Raw genomic sequence first — 27497 nt, 5'->3', positions numbered from 1 at the left:
CGTTCCAGCCTGGGCAACAGAGTGAGACCCTGCCTTCCCTCCCACCCACAAAAGAAGAAAAAAAAAAGAAAAGATAATTTAGAAAACATTTCTATGTATTCCAAAACAAATAGTATATTTCATCTTCTGTAGTGACTGAGTATAGGAAAATTAAACACGATGGTCTTTGTAATGAATATAAATGTAAGTTTATCTGGGCATTTATTAAGCATACTGGAAATTCAAATAATCCTTTCAGTTCTTACATACATGAGATGTTATTAGCTTCATTTCGTGGCATATGAATTATTCTATTTGATTGTCTAGATTGTATATATAAAGATAGATTTGGGGAACAGAAATGATTCTTTTAGATAAGATAATTAAAAATAAGTTCTTATTAAATACATAATTTCAAATATGTATTTTGCTTTTTTATGATGACTTATTTATAGATAAGTCCTATGTTTGACCAAAAGAAATGTATTTTACATCTCTTGATACTATTATTTATTAGTGTAGAGAATAGAAAATTATTCACAATACAATTTCATTAAAATACAAGACTAATTTTTACTTGTAAAATGAAAGATAAATTATGTCACCTAATGCTAAATTCATAGGTTACCATGTCAACCACTTGGCAAATCATAGTGAACACTGGCATTTCATCTCTCATCAGCTTCATTTACTCAGTCAGAAGTTTCTACCAATTTCTAAATGAAGTAAATATGGCATCAGATTTGGATATAGTGAATGTTCATAAGAATTTGGGCATTACGTGACTTTTGTCATAGAACACTGGGGTATAAATGACAATTTATACAGTTCACCTTTGGACATCTTGTATCAGGGCTGTAGTTAATTATTTTGAAAATAACATTGTAATACAGAACATACGTTATTGCTTAAGAGAGTTCTCCAGTACATTCAAATAAATGGAAAAGCATTTAGTTGCCCTCTTGTTTCTCACAGCATGTATGTTTACACAGACACATAATATTTAGTCAACTATTTCTCAATAATTTAATTTTAATAGTAAGCAATCTGAGTTTTATCTCAAGTGATACCATAGATTTTTTTGGAATTAATATAAAAATAGGTTTATCTAGGAATATTTTCTAGATGTTGAGGAAATTTAAAACATTGATCAAGAAAAAATATATAAATTTGTAATTTCAGGGGATGTTTCTGATTTTAAATTTGCAGTGAAAATTTTCTTATAGTTTTATTTCTAAAAATGTTGACATTTAAAAAGTCATCATCCCAATAACAAAGTATCTCTTTCTAAATAAAATTATTTTAATACATGAAAATTCTAGTGAACCTATATATACATCATTCTATTAGTTTTAATTAGATTGAGTTGTACTTTGAAAATATTCAAAATTTGTAAATAGCCAGTTAGATAAGATATATTTTAATATGGCCCTGAAGCATCAGGTTCTGAGTTTAGTACTTACACTTTAATCAGTTGTCCATATGGATGAAAGGCTAGTTTAAGTTATTAGTGAATTCAACTTTAACTCTTTTGATAAATGTTTTATTCAATAAAATGTAATATTCTCACTGGGTACATTTTGAGATATATTTTAAAATGTACACCTGGCTTTAACAAATCATTGGAGTTACTAACTTCAACAGTTTGAGAATGGTTTTTAATCAATATATATGATTTTAAGGGTACAATTTAGTAGTGCATAACTCAAATACTAAAAATATTTGGTAAAATAATCCTATTTCCAGACCTTTAAATTATTCAAATAAGTAAAGCTTTCAATTGTGTTTAAAATTATTCCTGAGTTCTGCTAAAGCAGCTCTAATTTCTTTTGCAGGTAACAAATTTGTGTAGTTTTCTATACCTATCAGTTGGTGGCAGCCATTTGTCTATTAGAATCCTCAACCAAGAGTATTAAGTGGTTTCTTTTGGTTAAAATGAATTAATCTGATTCCTTTTTTGAAAATATTTTGAAACAAATCACACACTTTTTGCTTCCAGGATTCGTGGTAGTTGCCACATATTTTCAGAGCTATTGTAGAACTACTTATAAATTTAGTACATTACTTATTTCTTTTTGCTCTATAGTATCCTTTATTATCTGTGATTTTCAAAAATATTCTTTCTTTGTAAACCAAGTGTACCCATTAACTAAAATATAGTGAGTCTGTTTAATAGCTACAGTCAAATATATAAATATTAATAATACACAGAAAGGTAAATGTATTTTTTCTTTTGAGGCGGAGTTTCGCTCGTTACCCAGGCTGGAGTGCAATGGTGCAATCTCGGCTCACCGCAACCTCCGCCTCCCGGGTGCAGGCAATTCTCCTGCCTCTGCCTCCTGAGTAGCTGGGATCACAGGCACACGCCACCATGCCAAGCTAATTTTTTTTTTGTATTTTTAGTAGAGACGGGGTTTCACCTCGTTGACCAGGATGGTCTCTATCTCTTGACCTCGTGATCCACCCGCCTCGGCCTCCCAAAGTGCTGGGATTACAGGCTGAGCCACCGTACCCGGCCGGTAAATGTATCTTATTGTATGCATCCATCTTCATTGCATAGGAACATCTCTTATTTAGGTTGAATCTATTCAAATTTAATTTTTCCTTCCCAAACTTAATGAGTAAATAGAGTGATAGAGATTTGCGTTGCACATTAAGACAGTATAAGCCATCTAAGTCACCAGCCAAAATATAGACAGATATATTCTTAGGTGTTAGCTCTAATTAATGAAAAGATTTATGTAGTAGACTTTTGTTACAGTATTTCCAAAGCAGAACAGACTATGTTTTCATTGGTATAAAATAGTCTTAAATAAAATTATTTTATTAATTTTATTCTTTAATAAAATTTTAGTATTAATTTTATTTAATAAAAGTTTAATATCGTCAGAAAAGCTTTATTTACCAACATCTTTAGGTAGTTGCTCTAACTGAAATTAGTTACTGAAATGGAAAAGAAAGCACATAGATTTTAATAAATATGTCTGTTTTTCATCAGTTCATTTTATAAATCATCACAGTAAATTAATAGAAAGGGAATAATGCCTAGAAATGGAACTTCAAAATAATTGAGGTTTAAGTAGAAACATTCCATTTTCTGATTATTACTCTTGCTTTGATTTAATGAAATAATTGCTTTTATACCTTACATTTGAATGTACTTTTATAGCTTTAAAAGAATTTCATTAGTACCCTGTGAACTAGAAAGCAAAAGGCCCAAATCACACAACTCTTAAGTTATGAATAGAAAGAAAGTCAAGATTTCTGATTTCTCCATGTTTAAATCACGTAAATATTCTTTATTGTAAAGATAAAAAATTTGTACCAAAACAAAAAAGCATGTTTAAACTAAAAATAAGACATAATGAAATCACTGAAACAGTCTTGTCTTGTTCACTCCTACCCAGAGATCTCTGAAAACAACATCTAATCATTGAAAATAAATGTATGGCAGTCAAAAGAGAACTTAAGCACATAGGGGTGTGATGGTGTTATTCTTATCAACTTATTAAGGTCTATCATAGCTTGGATAAGACACTTAAACTTTTGTGGACTAAGTTTCCTCATCTTTAAACTTAGCTAGTTATAGATGGGCTAGCTGAATTCTAATGTCCTATAGACTCTAAAATTGAGTCTATATACTCTTGCTGCATCATAGTAAAACATACATTAAACCTTCAATAATGACCGACAGTTCATTATGTATTAGGCAGTAAACCAAAGGTCATGTTTTATTTAAGTATTTTATATTTTGTTGAAGCCTAGAAAATTATGCAGAGTTTTATTTTTAAATTTATTTCATTTTGGGCAAACCAGATTTTATAACCCTAATTCTTTTTTATTGTAATTTTTGGGCTTTCAAATTTTGTGATAATACTCAAAATACTACTTTGTAAACTGTCCATTTGACAAGTAATTATTGAGCAACTACCGTGTGTGAGGTGTTGATGTTACACTGATAATACAAGCAGACATAATTCCTGACCACCAGGAACTTAAAGTAGTATAAGGTAGGAAGAAATTCATTTCACTGTGATCCATTTCGTGATTAAACAGTTAATAGTTTCAGTAGTATGGTACATGAATATAGATGGATTGTTCTAACCTTTCCTGTTTTACATATCTCAATCCAATTTATTCTAAGAAATTGCTGTGTTAAAATATGTGCTATTTTAGCTATAATTTAGTGTTGAAAGTAGAAAATAACATTAGAATTTTTTTTATCCTCTGCTCTTTCTTTATGGAAAATTATTGCAATTAATTTCATGTCTTTTTAACTCAATTTGCATATTCTTTTAAGGGGTTAGAAGAATTATAAAGACATCTTTTGTAGTTATCTTTAGGAGAATCTTCAATGAAGGTCAATTTCAATGATACTAGAAGACAAAAAAGAGCATCCTCAATAAGAGGGTTAAAAATGAAAACAAAAATTAGAAGGTTAGATTATGAACCTTTGCCTGAATGTTTGTTATCTAGTTACTGAGCACTAGCTCTGAGCTTTATATTTGTATTGATGAGTAAGAAGTGTCTTTGCCTTCAAGAAACAAATATTATTCAAAGCAGTGTTTTAATATCATCGCTTGCTAATTCCAAGTAATGCAAAAAACATACTCAATCTTGGTTTTATGTAATACTGCAAAAACTACAAATACTACAATACTGAGTACTATTGAAATATTTAAAATTAGCAAAACCTGTGCAGTGGTAGTAGTATTGCCACTTTTTAGGTAAAAGAAAACTGAAGTGCGGAGACATTAAGTAACTTCACCAGAGTCACCTGGCTAGCCAGAAACAGAGCTGAGATTACACCCAATCTGACTCTAGAATTCATTATTTTAGCCATTTATGCCAGAGATGCAACATGATTACTGCTGTTCAGATTATGACCTCTCAGTTTACCTCCTGACTAGATGTTGAATGACCATGTAAACTAGAACAAATTAATCTCTAACTCTCAATGTTCTTGCTCTTAAAAAGGATAAAAGAGTAATACTTACCTCTGGATTGGCAAGAAGATTATATGAGATAATGCAGACAAAGTGAACATGCTAGCACAGAGAAAGCCCTCAGTAAATGTTATATATTATTAATATCATCATCACTGTTATGATCATTGATTACTGTGATAATCTAATATATGAATCTATTACATTTTAGGAGATGAAAAGAGGAGGAAGAGTTTAAAAGTTTCACAGAGGAAATGAAATCTCAATTGGGTCTAGAAATTAATAGAAGTTGCCAGGGATCAGAAGAAAAGCAGGCCATTTCAAAAAGATGCCTATAACCTTTTGATTTTGCAAAAGTTTTATACAAGGGTTCACCAGATTTGACCCAATTTCTCTGCCTTTTCTTACAAAGTTTTTCATCTGACTCGCTTCTCTTGACCCCTGCCTCCTTATTAATTCCTTCCATTTCCTGAGATGCTTTTCTCTAACAATATACTTGGCCATCTTTCTCACTTTATGTCTTTGCTAAAATGTCACCATTTCAGTAAGTCCTTTCCAACCACCCTACTTAAAATTGCAATCTGCCCCGCCCCTAAACTCTCACCTTCTTACCCTGGTTTACTCTTGTTAGCATGTATCACCTTTTCTCATACTATGTAATGTACTTGTTTGAGATTCTTTTTATTGTTTATTTTTTGTCTTGTATCAACAAAATGTACATTTTTTTGAAGGTAGAGATAATTGTGTTTTTTCCACAGACATGTTCCAAGTGCCTAGAACAGTGCCTAGTACATATACATGCACAAGTATTTGTTGGATAAATGAATAAATGAGTGGAAATCTTAACGACAGTGAGTTTTGTCGGTCTTCCTGAATCTCTCTGCTCACATCTGCTCTACTTGTGCTGAAGATGAGAAAAGGAGCATTTGATCTTCCAGTCAGTTGCCCTGAGCACTGTGGGGACCAAGCATTAGTTTCCCATACTATATTTTATTTTAAGCTCCAATACCTCCTGAACCTGAAGATCTAATTACCAATCCCCTCTTCTCCCCTTCTTTCTCATACTCCCACTATGCTTATGACTTCTTCCCTGTACTTCAGGAGCAAGAATTCCATTCCCAACAACCATCTCCCACTGATTTCAGCCATAAAATCAATCATGAAATATCTGCTCCCCTACCACCCATGATCCTCTCTCCTGACCATAGAAGCAATAAGGTAAATAAGAACCTTAATGTCAGAAATAGTTATCTGTTAGTGATTTCCCAGTGCCTGATTTCATAGTTTCTTCCTTCGAGAACAAAGATACTCCCGTAGGGCATGTGTCGGAACCTATCTTCTTCAGTCTCTTTGTTGTATCGTATGTAGCAGAAACAGCTTAGGATCCTGATTGACTTGTATTTTAATCCTAGCTTTGCCACTTTCTGACTGAGTAGCTTTGCCCTGAACCTGTTTCTTCATCTATGAAATGGAAATCACACATTCTTAAAGGATTTTTGTGAAGTTTAAATAAACTCGTACCTCCCTCAGTGCCTGACAAAGTTATCCCTCAATATATTGAGTAACCTCTTTTCCACCTGTTGAGGGAATATAACATCTCCCTCCTCTATTTCGTCCTTTTTTACTCTAGAAGCGGGATGTCAGATTAACGTGAGTCTAAAAACACAGCCGAAAGCCTGAATTGAAGGGACAAGATAGTGTGAACACAATTTATGGCAAAAGCTGAAGAGGTTGGGAGAGATGAGCAGTCCCAGAACTCTCTAATACTCTGTGAAGGCTTATACTTTGATATGTATTCCTGGTGCCTAGCAGAACTTGGTATATACTGGACACTTAATTAGGATGTCACACAGTAGTAAAGACAGATATTTGTCTCAACATTGTTCGGGGGAAGGGATATCAGTAAAGAAAAATAAGCGTAAATTGTAGATAATAATATTAAATACACATTCTTAGGGTTTCTGTTTTTTTAAATTAGTGTGAATTTCTTGACCACAATATTTTACTTTATTTCAAATATATGGTACTTCAGACATTTTAAGCTAATTAGACATATGTAGGCTGCCTTGGGGAAGCAAGTTTTTTTATAGAACATTATTTCTGTGGGGAAAAATATGCATTTCAAGTGTTCAGTGTACATATATACTTTTAAAAAGTAGAATAAACTGGGAAGTATGATTTGTGATGTTTTTAAAATGCTATATTCTTTTACAAATGCCACGTAATTTATAAAAGCATCTTGATGAATTTTTTTAAAGTGACTTGAATAGTTTATATAAATACTTTCATTTATGTAAAAACATCTTTTACTATAGCATTTTTCTTCTTTTTTGTTCATAATTTGTAGGGGGTAAAGCAAAAAAATCTTTGTAGCACCAAGTTTCGGCTTGTAAAAGTAGAGGACATTTCATCCCTTTGAAGCTTTTCAGCACCTAAACTATTACCATCATCACATTTATCATTATTACATCTCAGCATTGTATTTGTTTACTCATCAGCAGAGGCAGAGTTGCTCAGTAGGGGTCCGTATTAGATCATTGTTGTAGACATACTTGTCTAGATTAATGAAGTGTCAGCTTCTTGGCGTCTCCTGTTGGGCAACTTTTGTCTTCCACCTGGCACCAATTCTAGTTTTTATTTTATTTATGTAATTTATTTTTGAAAAGTACTGACCGACAAATTCATTTAGGTAGTATAGTTGCCATTTTTCATGTCTATTGCGTTTATCATTGTGTGATATTAATGTAGCTTTATTCATCATATATTTTGTGTTTAACATTTCATTCCACAGGCACTCCAGAAAGTCTGAAAGATCTAGCATCCAAAAACAGACTAGGAAAGGCACTGCCTCTGATGCAGAAAGGTAGGCTTGGTGTTGTGGTGTGCTGACATTTTCCATTTTATGAATATATTTAGGGATGCCATCACTCTCATTTTACATAATCAGTTCTTAAATACAAATTGTGATGTATAAAGGAATTCATGTAACTAAATCTACCCCAAAATAGGAATGGTCTCATTGAAGAACTAAGAGAAGGATAATTTCAAGGCAGTTCTTAAATCTCAGGGTTTAAAAATAATATTAATGTGTTTCCCGTATTGATCATTCTGATTTCTAATAAGGATTAAATACATATTCATTCCTATATACATAATAGGATGTTAAAATTTTGTTTCTGGGATAATTTTAAATGTTACCAATGAATATAGTGCCTGGAATATGCAAATAATTGACTGTCGTATTTATCTGAATAATGCCATCTTTTTTAAGAGATCACTTTTCTACAAATGTGTATTTTAATATTCTACTGGTATATTATAACCAAGGATACACGTTGAGTTAATGTAAAAATTATAAGGGGTTACTAACTTTGATTGCAATTTTTCCAGTTCCAGAAAGGTTTTAAGTATTTTTAGGTACAACATATTGACACACTTTTTAACATAATGTAAAAATACCTAAGAATTGCAACTAACGTATTTTCATTCTCCCATTCATTTATCGAATAATGATTGGGAGCATATACAGGGGCACAGATGTAAATCAATGAGTGTATTCAAGTATCATAGCTTTCGTTATAGAGGTATGCACAGGTACAGTATAAACACAAGGAAAGATATGGGGTAATGATGAAAATAGGAAATGCTTCGTAAACTGATGTTCCTTGAGCTAAATCCAGATACATAAAAGTATGAGTAAAGAGTAGAGTATTCTAAGAGGGGACAACATGAGAAAACACTGAGACTGGAAATACTTTCTTGAGTTTGGGGAAATGGTACCAGTTTTGGGATGGAGAACAGGATTCAGGGGATAGAAAAAAGGGTTGAAAATAAAATTGGAGAAATCCTGAGAGGTTAAATGAGTGACATAACTATGCCATATTAATACCATGCTAAAGAATTTCAACTTCTTTATTGATCTGTGAGACACAGATGTGCTTTAGACATGGTGGCAGAGGATCAGTTTTGAGTTCCAAAATTATAGATCACTTTGACTAATTTTTGGGAGGTGGATCAAAGGATCTCGGGGTAGGTGCAAGGTATCAGCCAGGCTGTCCCAATATGCCTGGTAAAGATAGGATTTGTAAAATTTAGTGATTCACTCAGTTAACAGATATGTACCACCTATGTGCTAAGTTCAGGTAATAAAATAGCAAATAGCAAAAAAGGAAAGCTTTCCAGAGGATATTAACACTGAATTGAGATATGAAAAATGAGTAGTTGTGAGACATACCAAGGGATGTGGTAGGTAAAAGGGCAATGAAATTTACTTCTGGACAGTGGCCCACAGATATTGACTATTTAGGGAACTTAATTCACATGGAATAAGGATACAGGGAACAAACAAAGAGTGCTGAGTAGAAAAGGGAGTTGGACTTTGAGTAAGGAAATTGATCGACTGATAGATGGATAGCCTTTGATGAAACAGTACATTTCCACTTTCTCATTCTTTAATTCCAGCTCAGCTAACTGCAATTTCTTTACTGTCATTGTAAATAACTATAATTTCTTAGACATATTTTCAATCTTCAACCATCATTCCCAGCTGCCTCTTCAAAATTTCAATTATTTTGACATGATTAAACCTTTTCCTTGAAGTCATATTCTTTTAATTCCATTCAGGATTCTTTCATTCATTTTTTAAAAATAATAGTTGAGGCCAGGCACGGTGGCTCACACCTGTAATCCCAACACTTTGGGAGGCCGAGGCAGGTGGATCACCTGAGGGCTGGAGTTTGAGACCAGCCTGACCAACATGGAGAAATCCCATCTCTACTAAAAATACATAATTAGCTGGGCGTGGTGGTACATGTCTGTAATCCCAGCTACTTGGGAGGCCAAGGCAGGAGAATCACTTGAACCCAGGAGGTAGAGGTTGCTGTGAGCTGAGATTGTGCCATTGCACTCCAGCCTGGACAACAAGAGCAAAACTCCATCTCAAAAAAAAAAAAAAAAACTAGTTGAGTGACTACTGTGTGTAGTTATACATTAAGGATATTTTAGTGAACAAGTTTTTTTGGCAATAGGATAATATTTTAGAGAATGACAGATGATGATGCCAGAGTCACTGAAGGTGCGTAACTCCATATTAATGATATAGTGAACTGCTTCTGCAACTATGAATGTAATCTGTGAATAAACACAAATTTTCCAATCAGAATAGCAAGGATTTGGTTGACTTTCATTTTCAAATGTTTGGTACTTAAGATTCATATTCATAGTACTCTTGCTCTTCCTTTGCTTGTAGTTTAAAATAGAAAGCCCTAACCTTTTAGATGGGTTTGATTATAATTAAAGCTTTTCATTGATTTTTATTAGAGTATAAACTACATGCTTAGTTTCTGTGTGAATTGTCGAATAGCAAGTTACAAAAGAACTGGCCTGAATATTCTAATTTACGTTAGCTCTTATTTCTTCAGAAGATACCTTGAACTTACATCTAGCTGTACGTGAACTGAAGACACAGTATAAATGCTTTGGACATTGATTCCTGGCCTTTGAGAGTTGGTAACTTCCTAAAAGGAATCATAGTACACAGTTTTGCATCGGTTTCTGGCAATGTTGCTGTTTAATAATCTTAATTTTAAAGGCCTTTTATTACCCTCAACAAATGTAACCTCTTGACAGATAACCTTTTAAGAATATGTTTTGAAAAAAATAATGATCAATTGTAGTGAAGAGACAAGTAGAACTGATTTATGTCATTTGTGCCAACTCACTTAAAGAAATGCATCATATTTTCTTGGGCAGCTTCTTGATAAGATAAAAGTCTAGCTTTTCATCTTCATGTGAATTCACCCATGAGAACTGCTGCCCATCATTTCTGCATTCCATTCTAGTGACTTTTCTTGTGGAAACTATACTCTATATTTTAACTGGAAGATGTTTTATTTCTTTATTTGGACTACTATTTAGAATTGCTTACATATACATTTTATGGTGTGTTCTTGCAAAAGAGCCTCTGCAGGCCTGTAAGGGACCAACACAATAGGAACCAGTTTGAAAATTTGACCTTAAATACCACATGCATGTTCATCCATTAACAAGTTGTTTAAAAAAAAAAAAAAAACTACATTTTTTTTTAGGCTTTAGTAGAAGTTTACTGCAAGTCCATTTGTAGCAACAAAAATGTCTGACTGAAGACTCAAATTTTTATTGAGAAGTGTGTTTTACCGAAGTATAAATCAAAACACTAGTCTTTGATGAAGGAGAGTAGGCATGGATTGAACGCAGTGGTAAATTATTAGATACATATTTGGAGATGGTGAATAGAGACAGTCATAAGTTTGAATTGAAATTTTGCTCTGCAAACCTCATTTCTTTTCTTTTTTTCTTTTTCTTTTTTTCTCTTTTTTTTTTTTTTTTTTTTTTTTTTTGAGATGGAGTCTCAGTCTGACACCCAGACTAGAGTGCAGTGGCCCAATCTTGGCTCACTGCAATCTCCTCCTCCCAGATTCAAGTGATTCTTCTGCTTCAGCCTCCTGAGTAGCTGGGATTACAGGCATGCGCCACCATGCCCAGCTAATTTTTGAATTTTTGTAGAGACAGGGTTTCACCATGTTGATCAGGCTGCTCTCAAGCTCCTTACCTCATAATCCGCCCACCTCGGCCTCACAAAATACTGGGTTTACAGGTGTGAGACACTGCACCTGCCCTCAAACCTCATTTCTTAAAAATGAGGAAGTACAGATATACATATTAGAATATATAGTTGTAAAATGCCATTGTCCATATATTTTGATTCTACAAACTCTCAAACACAGTTCTGTTACGTCCTGCCAAATAATTTGATACTTGGATACATGATTTGTGTTATGAGATTCCTGGTACATCCTGACATGTGAAATTACCATTTTTTTTTCTCATGATACACAAACAAATCCTATCTCATTAGACAGAAAAGAGAGCAAGCAGTGGAGCTGGGTAGACCTGTGTGGATCCTACCTCTACCACATTTTCGCTGTTTATCTTTCTCCAAGTCACTCGATGACCCTCAGTCATAAAATAAAATAAAATACTAATAACAACACTTCTCAGTGTGTGGGAACAGAAGAAGGCACATATGTATCTACATGTGTGTATACACATGTAGATACATATATGCATATATACATGCATGCCTGCATATGAGCACAAACACATTCAGTTCCTAGCATGTGCAAATTACCCTATATTAATGCTCAGTAAGGAGTATCTGTATTTATCTATCCTTCATTACTTGTTTTAGTCTCTAACACATTTTTCTGTCATTCTTACTTACTTACATTCTTAGCACATCCCATTTCATTGAAAAGATCAGGCACAACAGCCTGGATTCTTTCAACTTTACACTCTGTACCTCAGAATTTCTTGATTAAGTGTCCTTTCCTCTTGCCTAAAAACAAGCTCTACTTGGTTCTTTTATTTTGCCTCTGCAAAATCTTGCTCTTCTCTCTCCAAGCTCTGCATTTTTCCTCTCCCCAGCTTCCTCTTCATAGTTCAGCTTTGCTACCATATTCTTTTTTCCTTCTGGCAAAGTGGCTTTCTGTGCTTCTCCTTTGGTCTGTGCTCTCATGCTTGTTACAGAGTGGCTGGGGGCAGGAACTGTTTCGTTATTGAGAGACTTTTCATGTCAAAGAAGAAAACAGATCTTGTGCTAAATGATTAACCTCAAACATTACAGGCTATTTTCAGGCACTGCAAGCCTCGTGGCTTAGGAGATAGAACACTAAGTTTTATGTGGTTGAGCTGTGAATATGCACCCAGGAATTATTTGCTCTTGAAATTGCTTTTTATACTTTTGCCTTTTAGTTTGATGTTACAGAAAGTTCACCTCAATTATTTACATTTCAAGTCATATTCGAGTTTTACTTTTAGTGGTTGCAAATTGCATTAAGGAATGGAGCAAGATTTTAGTAAAATTGTAATATCCATGAAATTTTCAGTGCTAAGGTGCAAAACTATATAATTCCATTTGCAAGCTCCATTTAGAAAGTGTATCTTGAACAAGGATTCTTTGAAGTTTATTGTCATGATAATGGCTTTAAAGGATAATAGATAAAGCTCATCTTAGAAAGGACTTGATCGTGTACTCTATCTCATAGAAATTAATTCTGTATAGTTGATGTGAAAAACCAATTTAGAATGAACAGTTATGTAGAACACTGTCAGTTACGTTTTATTTTAATTTAGAAATTGAGGTAACAGTCCAGGTTTCAGGATTTAAATTACGGTGTGATAATGCATTAATTTATAGCTCAAGAAAGTAAAATACACCTTTATTAAAGACCTGAGTTGAACGCTTTTTTGTTTTCTTCAAGCTGACATTTTCCCATTTTGTTGTTCTTAAATGAATAAGATTCTTAGAATCAAAGTCATTATAGCTGTAAAAATCATTTTACTTAAAAGAAAAATTGCCAATCTGAATAGAAGTTGAATGACATTCCTTAATGTGCTTTTGGTGATAAGTATGTATTCTTTATTCTCACACATTTTTAGTCACTACGTGAATTTTACAGTATTGCTTTAAAAGGATTGAGGCATCATTTTATTCTTTCTGCCAAAATAATACATGCTAGGCATTTTAATCATGCATTTTATTTAAAATATATACCAAAATCAATGAAAAAGGCAAAAGCATGCATTTTAAAAAGTACATTTATATAAACATCAGTTTTTAAATTCTTAATTCATTAATTGGCTTCATAATAATTTTAAACACTATATTAATATAATTGTCAAAATATGGACAGATACCTTTTCAGATATTGTTATATCTGAGAGAACATGTTTTTATTCATATTTAAGCCATTTATATTTAATTAGATGTATAATTAATGAAGCATTCTCCATCATATATTGTTTTAATTTTTTTGTCTACTTAGATTAACCTCAAAAGTCAGCCTTCTTTTGCTGTTTTTGGCATAGTCTTGCTTATTACATAGTAAAATTATGAACATTATAAAAATATACAGGCCTACAATATTTCTTCTTGAAAGCAAGCACTTGAACCTTCCCTGTGTTCATCATTCTAATTATGGTCACTCATTCTAGCAACATACCTTTATTGAGCTCTTGCTATCTGTGCAGCTGTGTTGTAGGCACTGGAGATAGCGCTCCCCCCACCCTCAAAAAAGGAGACAGAAGTCTCTGTCCTGGTGGAACATACAAGAAGTTTATTACATAAGAGCAACACCAATTAGCCTTTAAAAACCACATGGCATTCACATTTGCAATAATAACTTGTCAGTTTTATTTGAATTCCATTTTAATAATCGTGATGGGTTCTCTTCTTTGAAATTACTGTCATGTACGAGTAACCAGGTTTTCCTTGGACAAATGTGTTGGTATCAAAGTTAATGTGAACCTGCTGACTGAAGATCTTTTTTGGCCCTAATGTTTTAGGGTTCTCCCACCATGTCTTTCTAGACGGGGACACGCAGCCCCAAGAACAACTGATCAGCCAGTCATTAGGGGAAAACATCCTGCTCGCTCAAGGTCTAGTGAGCACTCTAGTGTCAGAACACTGTGTTCTATGCACCACCTTGTCCCTGGAGGGTCGGCGCCACCTTCTCCGCTTCTGACAAGGTCGCTCTTCAGTGTCCCCCTGAGCATTCATGTCTTGCCTCCAGGTGTTGGTGTGGTGTTGTACCTTCCTGAGCACTCGAAGCTTTCACTCATTATGACACCATAACTTTTAATCCTTTCTTTGTGACACTTAAATCTCTCCCGCATCCTCTATTACTTGCATCTATCTTCACTGTGCTGGTGGTATTCTATAGTTCCTGCCAATTAGCTCTCATTGAAAATTAAATTTGGCTGTGTTATGTCCTTTCATCTGTTTGTGGCATATTCATATATAATTTTTTTAGTTATGTGAAATTTCTATAAGTTACCTGGAGTTAAATGTGTGCTTACTTTAAAAAGCGTAAGAGGAAATTTTTTAAATCTTCTATATCAGTAAAGTGTTAGAATGTTTTAAAGTTCTTTAGTTTGAAAAGTATTTAAATACCAACAGATGGAAGTCAGCTTAACCCTGGGCAGTAGTTTTCAAATTTTATTTGTAATTTTTAATGTTTGCACCAGTGCATTTCATAACGTGTCCAGGATTATTTTAAATATCTTTCAGATTTGTTCCTATTTAGAAATAAAGTACAAGTGAGTGGTAATTTATAAAGTCTGCAGCTAGAATTCTTATTAGTTATAAATAATTCTACAGTATATATCAATTTAATAGTAGCAATTTAGGCAATAGCATTTCTTATCTTGTTTATCCATATTGTTAAGATCTGGATGCTGTAATTAGATATATTTGGTTCACTACTGCCAAAAATGAATAACTTGCCCAGATAGAACAACTTAATAGAAAGTTAATGAAAAGAAGGGAATTGGATTCTGCTCAGTTTAAGAATTCGTTATGTAGAACTGTGTGTGGTGCACATTGCCCTATCTCATTTAACCCCTTTTTGTAATACTCCATTTACACATATCATAAAAAGTGTTTGATTCTGCTCCCATTGGCCCAGTGAGGGGCTTTATGTCTATTTTAATAGTAACAGGAAGGAGGAAAAGATTTTTGTCAGACCACAATGGAATTTGATTATTTCCATTTTGCTCTTTGCCTGCAGAATGCACCGACAGAGAAGTCCAACACAATCTCCTCCAGCAGACACATCGTTCAGCAGTCGCAGGGGAAGACAGCTCCCACAAGTGCCAGTGAGAAGCAGCAGTTTAGAACAAGGTATCCGATAAAGAGAGATCATTGTCGAAAATCTTGGATTTGAGAACCTCTTCTATTTACATACCTTTTATTGAATGAATAGTATTTTGATTATATGTAGTTTGCTGAATCCTAAAAATTTAATTTTCTTACAATTTTATCCCCAACACCTAGTGACAGTGGTTCATGGCATGCACTCAGTTTTTGCTGAGTGAGTTTTGCTGGGTGAATGAATTTTAAATGGTTGTTTAACAGCAGGGATGGAAGGCTAGATATTTTTCCAAAGGGACAAAGGAAGAAAATAAAATTTTAAAATCTCAGTGCAACATGGCATTTTATGTGTTAAAAGAATACTTTACCTTTTAAAAGATTTTTTTTAATTAAACAATCATACTGAATCCTTTGCTTATGTTTTTAATTTAACTTGATTAGCAGTAGCCTATATTCAGTACAAGTTTGATGATGAAAAAAATGACAGAACACGTTTTAGTATCTTCAACAGTTTATATTGCTTAAAGATTTCCTTACTTTATGCATATATTATTATGTCATTTTCTGAGCGACAAAATTGAGAGAGAGAGAGAGAGAGAGAAAGAGAGAGAGAGAGAATGTATATGGTCTGCTTTTAGTAGAAACTAAATTCTCTAAACTACCTGAGCTAGATGATTTAGACATTGGGTTAAAATAGTCAGTATTCTCATGCAACCCAAAGTGCTATCACATGTCTTAGTAGATGAAATGACTTCTTATCATTTTTATCACATATTTTTAATGGGGGATTGGTAAGCAATTTACTAAAATAATTTCTACTTTGGGATTGTAATACAAATGTAGATTTATATTTGAGATATTTATTAAAAATCTTCATCTCTATGAAACAACTGAAAGGTTAACACTTTGAGTATTTTTTTTCAGCAGTGTTGACTGTTGCTAATGGAAAACTTGCATTTCATTTTATATTGAGGGTACTTGGATATGTATTTTTCTCACTTAATTGAAGTGCTTTACCAAATGTGTCACAAAAATGTTAAAGATCTCAGAAGGTAAATGCATTGTTTCAAAGACTGATGTGGCATAGTTTGCCATGCAGAATACTTGATTTTAGAAAAACTAGTGTAGATTTTTAATGATATCAACTTATTAATAGAGTAATACTGGTGTGATAAACTCTGGATTTGTATTTTTAAAAATACATTCTGTTGATAAACCATGCTTTAGTTATCAGGGTTGCTGAAAGGGTATTCATTTAGTGAATCATAAAAATATGATGCGTTGTGAAACTTTCTTTTATAAAATAGCAGTTAATTCATTGGAATTATCAATTGACATTTTAACATTTTTCTCCTCGGGGAACATTTTAAGATTATTCATAATTAATCTGTCAATAACCCAGATGAAATTGTTTTAAAATTTATTTTTTAAAACAAAAGTTGGTGTTTATTTCAATTATTTATTCATGAGCTCCTGTTGCACAACTGAAAGAACTAAAATTTGGGTGTTTACAAACTCAGTTTTACCAATGATATTTTGCTAAAGATTGATACTCTAAAGTCACGTGATCCTAAAATTCTTTGCATTTCCTCCGGTTGCAAATAAAACATTTTATGGGTTCAAAAGTATGTAATGTTACTGCGTATAACTCTCCTATAGTGAGATTATGGTTACATTATTTCTGTAGAAATAAGAATTGCTTTCACAAAGTCAGTTGGATTGTTTGTTGCATTTTGGTTTCTTTAAAAAGCTCATGTTCTATTGTTAATATCAATGTTACTGTTTATGATATTCGTATTCACAGTTGTCTTTCAGAGAAATCATCAGTTTGTAAGAATTGAATTGAGGTGGGAAGAAGGGAATGACTACATTGGTGGAGTTATTTTGATATTTAATATGACAAATACACTAATAAGCACTTTTAGTCATTTGAATTTCCTGAAATATATGATCTTTAGAGTTATATACATACAGCTTTTAAAAAATATGACAAAAAGCATGTATTTTATATATCTATATGTTGAAATGTTCTATAAATAAAATAGACCTGGTGTTTTTTATTATGTAAATATGTGCTTTGGAACTTTTGGTAAATGATCTGTCTGCCATCATCTTATTATGGTTCTATTTCAAAATGGACAGTCCACATGACAGCTTTGCGTATCCTAAAATATGTTTTCAAAAGTAAATTTTTAATTTGATTTATGAGTTAGATAGGATTTAGCATGTTCTATTTAAGATTGATTTCATTGTTGTTCTTAAAGCTATAGAATAATTTCATTTTATTCTTTTTATATTATTTGTTAAACTTTAGCTCCGTCTCCCATGAAGATTAATGCTGACCACAGTCTTTTACAATCGATTAAGCCCCTACTGCACTTGACTTCCTTCCCATCTTTTCTGTCTTTTTAACAAAGGGGGTTTTCTGTTTAAAAAATAGTAATTGAGTCAATAAACAGATGATTGGTAAGAACAAATAGTTCAAATGGTTTAGATTACCAGGTAGTGATACAGCTTCTTGAGGCACTTATACAATAATTTTATTCATACACAGTTTCTGGGTACAGTTATCTACATTACTGATTTTAGAATGTATGCCAAGACAATTTAACTGTTTCCCTGGAAGTATGTTTTTTTCTTGTAAATCAAATATGCTTATCTCTATTTATACCATAAAGTCAGTATTTCTTATTTTTAAGGGTAACATATCACTTGGAAAGACCTGTTTACTCTATTTTTAGAAAGATGTTTTAAAGTTTCTTTTAAAAATTGAGAATGCTAGCCTACTTGCTACATAGAGTCTAATTATTATAAAGTAGATTTAGGGGGAAAGCAAAGAGGTGGTCACAATACAGATTTTTGAGATAAAGTAGTTGAAAATGTAGCCTTGTAATTTAAGTAACTCTAATGGTATGTGGTATTTGAAAGGAAAGACTTGCACAAAAATTTTTCTGGTTATATTTCAACATGATATCTCAGCATATGCCTTATGTAGAGTCAGGTTGAAAGCAACCTAATTGGTTGTGTAAAAATGGATTTCTGAAGCCAACCAGTGACTTTTTTGTGTGTGTGCTCAACTGGATCTTTTAAAGAAATATCTAGAGATCATTCACAAACTAACAGTAAATGTGTTAGTTATGTTTTACATCTTCCATTATTATATCACCTACCTAAAACCCCAATGATATTCCTCTTCAGAAATATAGAAACAGGCCATTAGTCCTCTGTAAGTAGTACACCAATAAAGAGTTGGATAAAATGTCTAAGAAGTATAGTCTCTACAAAACAACTAATTTTACTTTGGTGTATTTTAATATAATTAATTTGAGAAGAAAGAAAGGTTACTTAAATTAGAATTTTTTCATGTGGAAAATGATACAGAATAGTTCCCATAGTGCAAACAAAGTGTAAAAATGGAATTTATTTTTTATCAGATAAAAAAATAAATTTCATTTTATCATATGAGCCTTTATCATATGAACTTTCATTTTTGAAATAATAAAAATTTTTGTTATAAAAATTAAGTATGCTTTTAAATGCTTTTACAAAAAAAATCACAATGGAATTAAGATGTTTTAATAAAATTGGTACTGAAATACTATACAGCTCTTAACAGAAAGGAAAAAAAATACAGAATATATTTTTAAAATGCCAAACATACTAATTTCCCAATGTTTTTGTTTCATTTTTAATCTTTAAATTGCTGTATTCATTCTTTCTTTGATTAATTTTAGTACCATATATGGGAACTCATGGTTTTTCATTGTAATTTATCATGTCACATTATATGTTATGCATTTTAATTAATTATTCATGCCTTTGTGTTAATTCACATTTCCATGTCTAACTATAAATTTGCTGATTTCTTTCTTTTGTTTCCATCATTATGTGCATTTAATTCATTGAAGAACAAGAAAAATATAACTCTTCCACAAAAGGTAAATATTAACATAACTTTTTAACCATTTAATATTGTTACTTTTAAAAATAGTAATATGCAAGAGTTATATAACTGTATTTATTGAATAATGAGCAATATTAGCAGGTAGTTATTTTCCTGAAATGATTTTGTAGTGTATTTGATATTAATTCTTTCATATTCTGTGTTCACATCAAAGAGATTACTTTAAAATTAATGTTTTTTTAAAAAATTTTATTTATCCACACTGACAACTAGAAAACAATTCTCCTTGGAAAATGACATTTTCTTTGTTTTTTTTTGTTTGTTTGTTTGCATTCCTCTGCTCTCATAGATGAAAGATTTAATTTTTACCTTCTATTCAGGGTAATATCTGGTAAAATAGAAAATCCCTGTATTTTACCTTCCAGATAGTGGTAATCTTAGTAAATGTACTGGCCCTTGCTGGAGTCATACATCTGGGGAGCTGCTGCCTAAATGTTACTTCTGTTTTCCTCAGTACTCTTAAAATATCCATTAATTTTACTTTGCTGAGAGACAGGAGAGGAAAACCATTCAGCATGTTTGATCTTTGCACTTGAATTTCAAGTAGGTTATAGGCTTCACTCCAAAGTCATATGCTGCCCACACCATTTTCTTTTCAGAGCTACTGTTGGCCTGATAATTAACTATTTGAACAGGAGTTTTCAGCTTAATGTGATCAGGGTAATCATACTTAATAATTATATAATTCTGTATAATTTAACAAAAGCACATTTTCTCAGTATTTGAAAGTGGACTAACAATTGAACTAATTTGTTGCCCATAGTAACAACAAATTAACTCAAAGCTGGTTCTGAAAATAACATCATTCCTATTTTACGAATAAGGAAACAGGTTCAGAGAGATTATGACATCTGCCCAAACTGCTAGTCTACTACAAACCAAAATCTTTTTACTTTCGACATTTTCCACTACATGATGGTATATTCCAGTTTAAGAAGCACAAATCCCAAATATATTTTCTTGTTCCTAGTATATTTATTATGTTATGTATCTCAGTGTTACAGAGAGAAAATTTTAAATTACATATTTAATCTGAATTTATAAAATATATTGTAACTATATTCAGGTATTATATATATGTAATTCTGGCATAGTGTCTGACTTATTAGGCAATACATATATTAATAAAAAATAAAAAATTAAATGAAATCAAGATGTTTTGGCCATAGATTTTGCATAGATTCTAGCCACCCTGCATTTTTAGGTCAGATATTGGAAACACAATATTAGATTCAGTAGTACAAAAATGACCATTGTATTTTTACTTAGGTACAGAAGAAATGTAGTTGGATTTACAAGATAAATTTTAGTGTAATAAAAGTATTAGATTCATATTAGAAATGGGCCATGATCTAATTCTTTTATCAAAAAAGAATGAAAAATATAGCAATTCTTCATTTAGTGCCCTTCCCTTATATATTACTGGGCAAAAGCTATACCTAGTTAAATAAAACAAAACAAAATCCTTAAGTATAACCTAAAGTCTGCATGAAATATGCACATTTAGGGCGTCTCTTCAGAGCATGTCAATTTATGGTTTTGTACACTCAGTGTGTCCTGGCTGAGATGTGTCATCAGCCCTCCAAGTGTTCCTCAGAAACAGGATGTAGAAGTGCCTCACAGAATAGACCACATTATTAGAAATAAAAAGAAGCACATCCCAAAATATATCCAGCATGGTATAGGTCAGAAAAAGGATGCTGTACTTCTCCTTAGGGATTTAAGATAAAGCAGTTTAGCCACTAAACGTGGCTCTCAAAGCCTCGAAAGGATAGAAGCAAGCTCAAGAAACTTCACTGAAGTCATATTTTAAGCTCACATAAACCAAAAGAAAGGAAAATTTTACGGCATGGAAGTCCCACTGATGTGAGCTGAAGTTTATCTTTGCTGGGATCCATCTTATTGGAGAATTTAGGTGATTGTGAGTGCATCCTGGTTAAATGAAGACCAGTACACAAGCCAAGGGGCTCATTAGTCTGGGTTTATTTTTGATTAATTGTAGATAAACTTGTAGGACAACCAGTGGTTCGTTTGCCAAGGACTTAGTGTTTTCCCAAAATGCAGGGCTTTCAGTGCTAAAACTGGGACAGTTCTGAGCAAACAAGGATGATTGGTTACCCTATAGGGAACCAGTCTATTAATTTTCCAGCATATTTGTAAAGTCACATAAACAGAAGTGTAAAATACTCAATACATTACTAATGGTAGGTAGGATATATTGAGCACTTTCTACATGTCAGCGACTCTACTAAAAGTGTTACATATTTATCTCATATTGTCACAGCAACCTGAGATGCAACTATTTGTATCCTTATTTTCCTGCTGAAAAGCTAAAGGTTAGATTAAAAACTTGGCCCCTTAGCAAACAGTAGTTCATTTTGTAAATGATAGAATAGGTAGTGAGACACGGGTCTCTCTCCAGAGAACTTGTTCTTAACTACTTTGCTCTGTAGGCTCCTCAACATTCAAACAGTATTTACTGAGTACCTGCTTTGCATGCATCACTATGTAATTATATTAACACATATACAACTGCAAGGAATGTTTTTTCACCCGTTTTATTGAATAAAGTGAAAGAGGTTGAGTTGAATGCCAAAGGTAAGAAAGCTACTATGAAGCAGGACCAGATTTTGATTCCACAGCCCATGTTCTGTGCCTTATATCATGTTTCTGTAACAATCACCACTCACACCAGAATTTTGGAGAAGCCCATTCGGTTTTTTCTTCCTTTCTCTATTGACTTAGTTTTGCACCACTCAGTTAAACCTTCTACATCCGGACTGCTCCTCAAATTGCAATAAAACTTGAGAAAATGACACTCTTGTATTTGAATAAAGATAACACATCCTTTGGCTTGAAAAGTTAACCAAGGAACTATAAATGTTCATACTACTTTGTTTATGTTTTCACTCCCTCCTTTATGTTGAAAGCTGAAAGACCATATCATTTTAGTTTTCACAAACTGCTTTATAGGCCTATTTTAAATTATTCATTCTAAAAGTAAGCCAATTTTTCCCTCTCTGCTACATTTCTTGGACAGTTTTAAAGAGCCCATGAATGTAGTTTGGGGGCATCGAAATAATGATATAAGAAGATCAAAACTGAACCAGAAATTAAATGACTTCAAGGTGAGAAAAAATGTTATTGTCATAATAAATTTATGATTTATATGCCTTTAGGTAGTATTTTAAGTGCATTAAGTTTTTGGCTCTTGGAAGCAATTTTGAATCATAACAAAACATCATACTATCTTTTCTACAAATACGAATTTCCTTTATCGTCATAGTGTATAATTTATACACATGAAGAATGAAAAGCAACTAGAGTTAAGTAAGTAAATTATTTGAATAGGAACAAAGGAAATACCATTTTGGTGCTTTTGGTTTTTCTGTTTCACTAATAAAATATGTAATAATTATTATAACTAGATCATAGAAATAGTAACTAAATCTTTAGGACTGTCTCTAGTCAAGTATATTTTTAAGTACCAGGTTTCTTTAATAAATTCTCAAATAAGTTAACTGTGCTTTCCTTCTTTATGTGTCCGCAAGAACTGTTTGAATGCTAAGCTATGCAAACTATATTCTCCATGAAACTTATGGGCATTAACTTTAATTTGGTGAAATTCAAGTAAAGCAAAAAACATTAATTTTAGTAATTTTTTGTACAGTTGTATAAATAAAATTTAAGCACATTTCAATAGCATACTGTGGTTGTGGAGCACATAAGAACAAATTATGTACCCTTGCTAAAATAAGTAAACCAATTTTTGCATTTTTCAGAATCAGCATTCTTTTAACTCATTAAGTTGCAGTTTACATTTTATTAGTAGTATTAGGTGCATATTAGGCTAGGTGAATTATGTTTGGTTATTGTGTGTTAAGATTTTGAAAATACAAGTTTCTTAATATTCCTGGGCATAGCTTGTCCTGAAAACCTATGAATGTTTATGAATATTTACTCATAAATATTTAGTGCTCCATTAAGAAAAGTAACTTATTCATTTCTTTTTTTGGCACAATCTCATAAATATATTGTTATTCTAGCCTTCTCTTTAAACTTCAGGAACCCAGAGGGTTAAGCAGATTGATTAGAAAAATTCAGAAGTTATGCTTTTGACCCTATTTTCCCATTTGGTGATTCAGATGTATTTATTCATAATAGTATCATAGGCTTTTAAGGCTTCAAAGGATTTAACACATATTAACCAAGACACAACTTGCAACAGAGATCTAACTGAGGGAAAAGAGATGTCTAACTGTGGACAGCCTCATTGATGTATTTTCTCTAAAGTTGTGTATGGTTCCTCAAATATTGTAAAACACAGGAAAAGACTTTCAGAAATCAAAGTTGAATTTAGCAAAATAGTGCCAATCAAGTATTTCAAGATAGATTCTGTATCCATTAGTATTATTGGAATAATGAAAAATTTTGACTAAACATTTTAGAGATCTCTCGATATAAATAACATGACTTCCTCAGTGATTGCTTAAGTTATCCCCCAAAGAAAGCATAATTACACAGGTTGTTTTTTATAAAAATTGCATTTGAAGTGCATCTTACAGGAGACAGTGCTGCCCCTTAAAACCTAAACAGGTTTTTAAAAGCTGTTTAACTTTGTGTAACCCAAAAGGACAAGGTAAATGACAGATTCTTTCATAAGAGCCTGACTTTCTTACTTGTCAATAACTAGTATTTTCAGTGACACTCTGGGAATTGGCAGTTTTGACATTGAGAAATTATGTCTGGAGTTGGACATCATTTTATTGAACTATTTTAGATACTTCAATGGGAATAAGCACACTAAAACACGAGATGATCCTGTGGTTTTGACTTCAGTGAGACTTGAGTGAATATATATACAAACTGCCTCTTTCACCGATGTCAGTGTTCAGTTCCGCTTATCTAGACTAAACATAGGTAGTTTGCTTTGAAAGTCCTTAAGGCAATGTGGTGTTTTCACTTATGTGTTATTTACTTATTGCATTTTCTGTTTCTCATGCTGGTAGATGTTCATTTTATTGGTAGTTTATGGATAGATGATTATTTTATTGGTAGATGCTAGATAGATGTTCTTTCATTGTTTTCATTATTATAGTATAATCCTTAACAGCCAAGAGAATTATACAAGGTCAAAAGGGAAACTACTTGGAACCTTTTTACACTTACAAGTTGAAATCCATTTTATTCCAAGAAAATATCCCAGAACTAGGGAATTTCTACATAGTCAAAATATTTTAAACATTTAATCATTATGTATAGTATATATGTGTGTGGAGAAGTGGAAGTTGGATATGTACTATGCCAAAGTTTCTCACTATGTTTTCATGACTCCCAAACTAAGGATGAACATGAAAATGATACATTACAGTTGACCCACAGCATCCATGGGTTCCACAACGATGGCTCCAACCGACCATGAAACAAAAATGTTAGGGGAAAAAATGATTGGTTGCATCTATACTGAACATGTACAGACTTTTTTTTCCTTGTCATTATTCACTAAACAATACAGTAAAACAGATTTTTGAGTTTTTTTTAAGTCATAAGCCATTTAATAATATAAAAGGGATAGATTTAGGAAAAGGCATATAAGCACTATTTACAAGTAATATAAAAGGGATAGATTTAGAAAAATGCATACAGGCACTATTTACATGACATTTATCTTGTACTTGTTCTTATAAGTAATCTAGAGATGAAAGTATATGGGATGAGGTGCTTAGGTTATATACAAATACTATGCCATTGTATATAAGGAACTTGAACATCTGTGAATTTTGGTACATGTTGAGGGGGTGGTCTTGGAATCAATCCCGAACAGGTATGTTTTAAATTGGGAAAACAACATGATAGAAAATAGTGATGTAAAATAAAACTGGTGAATTTCTTTCCTCATAACACCTATAGTAAATTGGAAGATCTTAAAATGCTGGAAAGTAGGCAATAAAGCAAGAGACAAAGTCATTGAGGTTCCTATTTTTGCAAATATGAAAAAAGTAAGTGTTTTAACAACACCCTATTGAAATACTATAGAATCATAGACTACAACAGATGGAAGATTCTCTGAGCAGTCTCTTCTTTTTACAGATAAAAACTCTGTAGTGGAGGGATATATCAGGAATTGATCAAAGGAACATTGATGAACTGATGAATGGTGAAGGATCTAGTAGTGTAATCTATGCCTAGTTATTCCCATTTCTTGGTTCTTACTATTTTGCCACATGGATTCCAGGTATATGCAGAATGCTTATCCATATAAACAATCCCTATTTCTCTAAAGTCAAAAAAACTGAACAGCCACAAGGATTGTATTTTTGAATTTTCAAATATCAGACTATCTTTTTTGATATATTTTAAGATCTAGTTTATATACTAAACATTTAAGATCTTGTCTTCTTTTTCAGTCTCGGTATAGCTAAATCTTTTTCATCTTGTTAATCTGAGCTTTTTTTTTTTTTTCCACTGTAGTCAATAACTGAGACATAGAAAGTGTTTCATTTATATTCTTCATTCTACCTGACAACTTCCAAATATGTGGTCATTATCATTGCTCTTCCTGAGAGGTGTTCTGGAACAAGAATGGGACTGCACTATCATGGAACTCTGATCATGTTGCTATACAGCAAGGAAGCAGAGATACTAATTTTTTTTATTCGTAAAATACAATAGCACATCATAGTTAACTAGGCAGGTTTAAATATCCTGTCCAGATGATAATCATGTGTCAACTTTGATACATGTATTAGCTAAACTTGTTAAAAAATAATTTTTATATCAATGTATTTAATAATATAAATGTTCTACTTCTTTCTGTCCTTTTACAGTCATATTTTATCTAATGCTTGAAAATATTAGGTTTAACAATGTATTAATATAAATTAATTCTGCCTACAAACACAAACATTTAAAATTTCATGTTCATGTTAATTTCAAGTTGCATAGAGAGAAATGTGAAAGATTTAAGGGATTTTGAAATCCAAGCAAATTTATTTTTCTATAAATTAAATTTATAAATAATATTTTAAATATATGAATGCAAGTTTAAATTATAATGGTCCTAAATTATATGTAACTATAGTGTTTACAGTATTTTAGAGCAAATTACAAATATGTGATAAGTCAAAGAAGTTTCCTAGAAAGTTACATTATCTCTTTGAAGGAAGTTATTTTATAGAAATTTTTAAATGATTGATTAGGGAAGATTTATTAAGGATTTTTTAGGGTATTTTAAAAGTCATAGGCCTTTTAATAATAGGAAAGGGATAGATCTGGAAAAATGCATATAGGACAAACAAGATTATCAAATGATTTTAGTTTCTTCAGAGATTTGTTAAATGTTGACAACACTAAATTAGGAATTCTTAGCAAGGCATGTGAAAAGAGAAGTAGTTATTTTAATTTCTTTATTTTTATTACTAATATTTTACATTTGAAAATTGTAATAATTACAGTAATTTGTAAATGATATTTACTTCTCTTATCTTACATACTCCAATCCGGTTTTTTTCTTGTTGAGATTTAGAAGACAAGAAAAGATTTCACAAGTATGGTTTTCATTATACTCTTAAAAATAAGTTCCAGTTTTATACTTTCATAATTTTAACATTGAATTGATTTGTGACATACATAGATTAATATGAAAAAAGCCATAGTTTGGAAAGAACAATGTATATAAAGTTGGAATAAAGAAAATGGGTCTTGTTCAATAAATACCTTTTTGTAAACTAATATATGCTTTTTAGAAAGTACCGTTTTTTAAAACATAAGACACGTAATTTAGTTTGTACCTTATACTGAAAGATTTCAATCCGTCAACCCCTGGGGGAAAAAACATTTTTATAAAATTGCAATATTACATCTGAGGAACTAGTAGACAGATATTTTTAATATATAATCACAAAATCTATAATTAATA

At 32.1% G+C, this 27497-nt stretch overlaps 1 protein-coding gene across 47 annotated transcripts in view; it reads left to right on the top strand.

Moving 5' to 3' along the window:
- Positions 1-27497, top strand: part of RIMS1 (regulating synaptic membrane exocytosis 1) — a 521656-nt gene that overhangs the window by 382781 nt on the left and 111378 nt on the right. For 15 of the 47 annotated variants that reach the window (XM_074398079.1, XM_074398078.1, XM_074398074.1 and 12 more), the window contains one exon: positions 15533-15645. In XM_074398079.1, the coding sequence (XP_074254180.1) occupies positions 15533-15645 (113 nt within the window). Of the gene's footprint in view, positions 1-7716; positions 7789-14309; positions 14493-15532; positions 15646-19523; positions 19554-27497 lie in introns of all 47 variants that reach the window. The other 32 variants (XM_074398076.1, XM_074398075.1, XM_074398064.1 and 29 more) reach the window with 5 other exon arrangements.

This window comes from Saimiri boliviensis, chromosome 4 (assembly GCF_048565385.1).
Source record: "Saimiri boliviensis isolate mSaiBol1 chromosome 4, mSaiBol1.pri, whole genome shotgun sequence".
Classification (NCBI taxonomy): domain Eukaryota; kingdom Metazoa; phylum Chordata; class Mammalia; order Primates; family Cebidae; genus Saimiri; species Saimiri boliviensis.
Note: the sequence above shows the minus strand (reverse complement) of the source record. Positions and strands in the feature narration are given on the sequence as shown.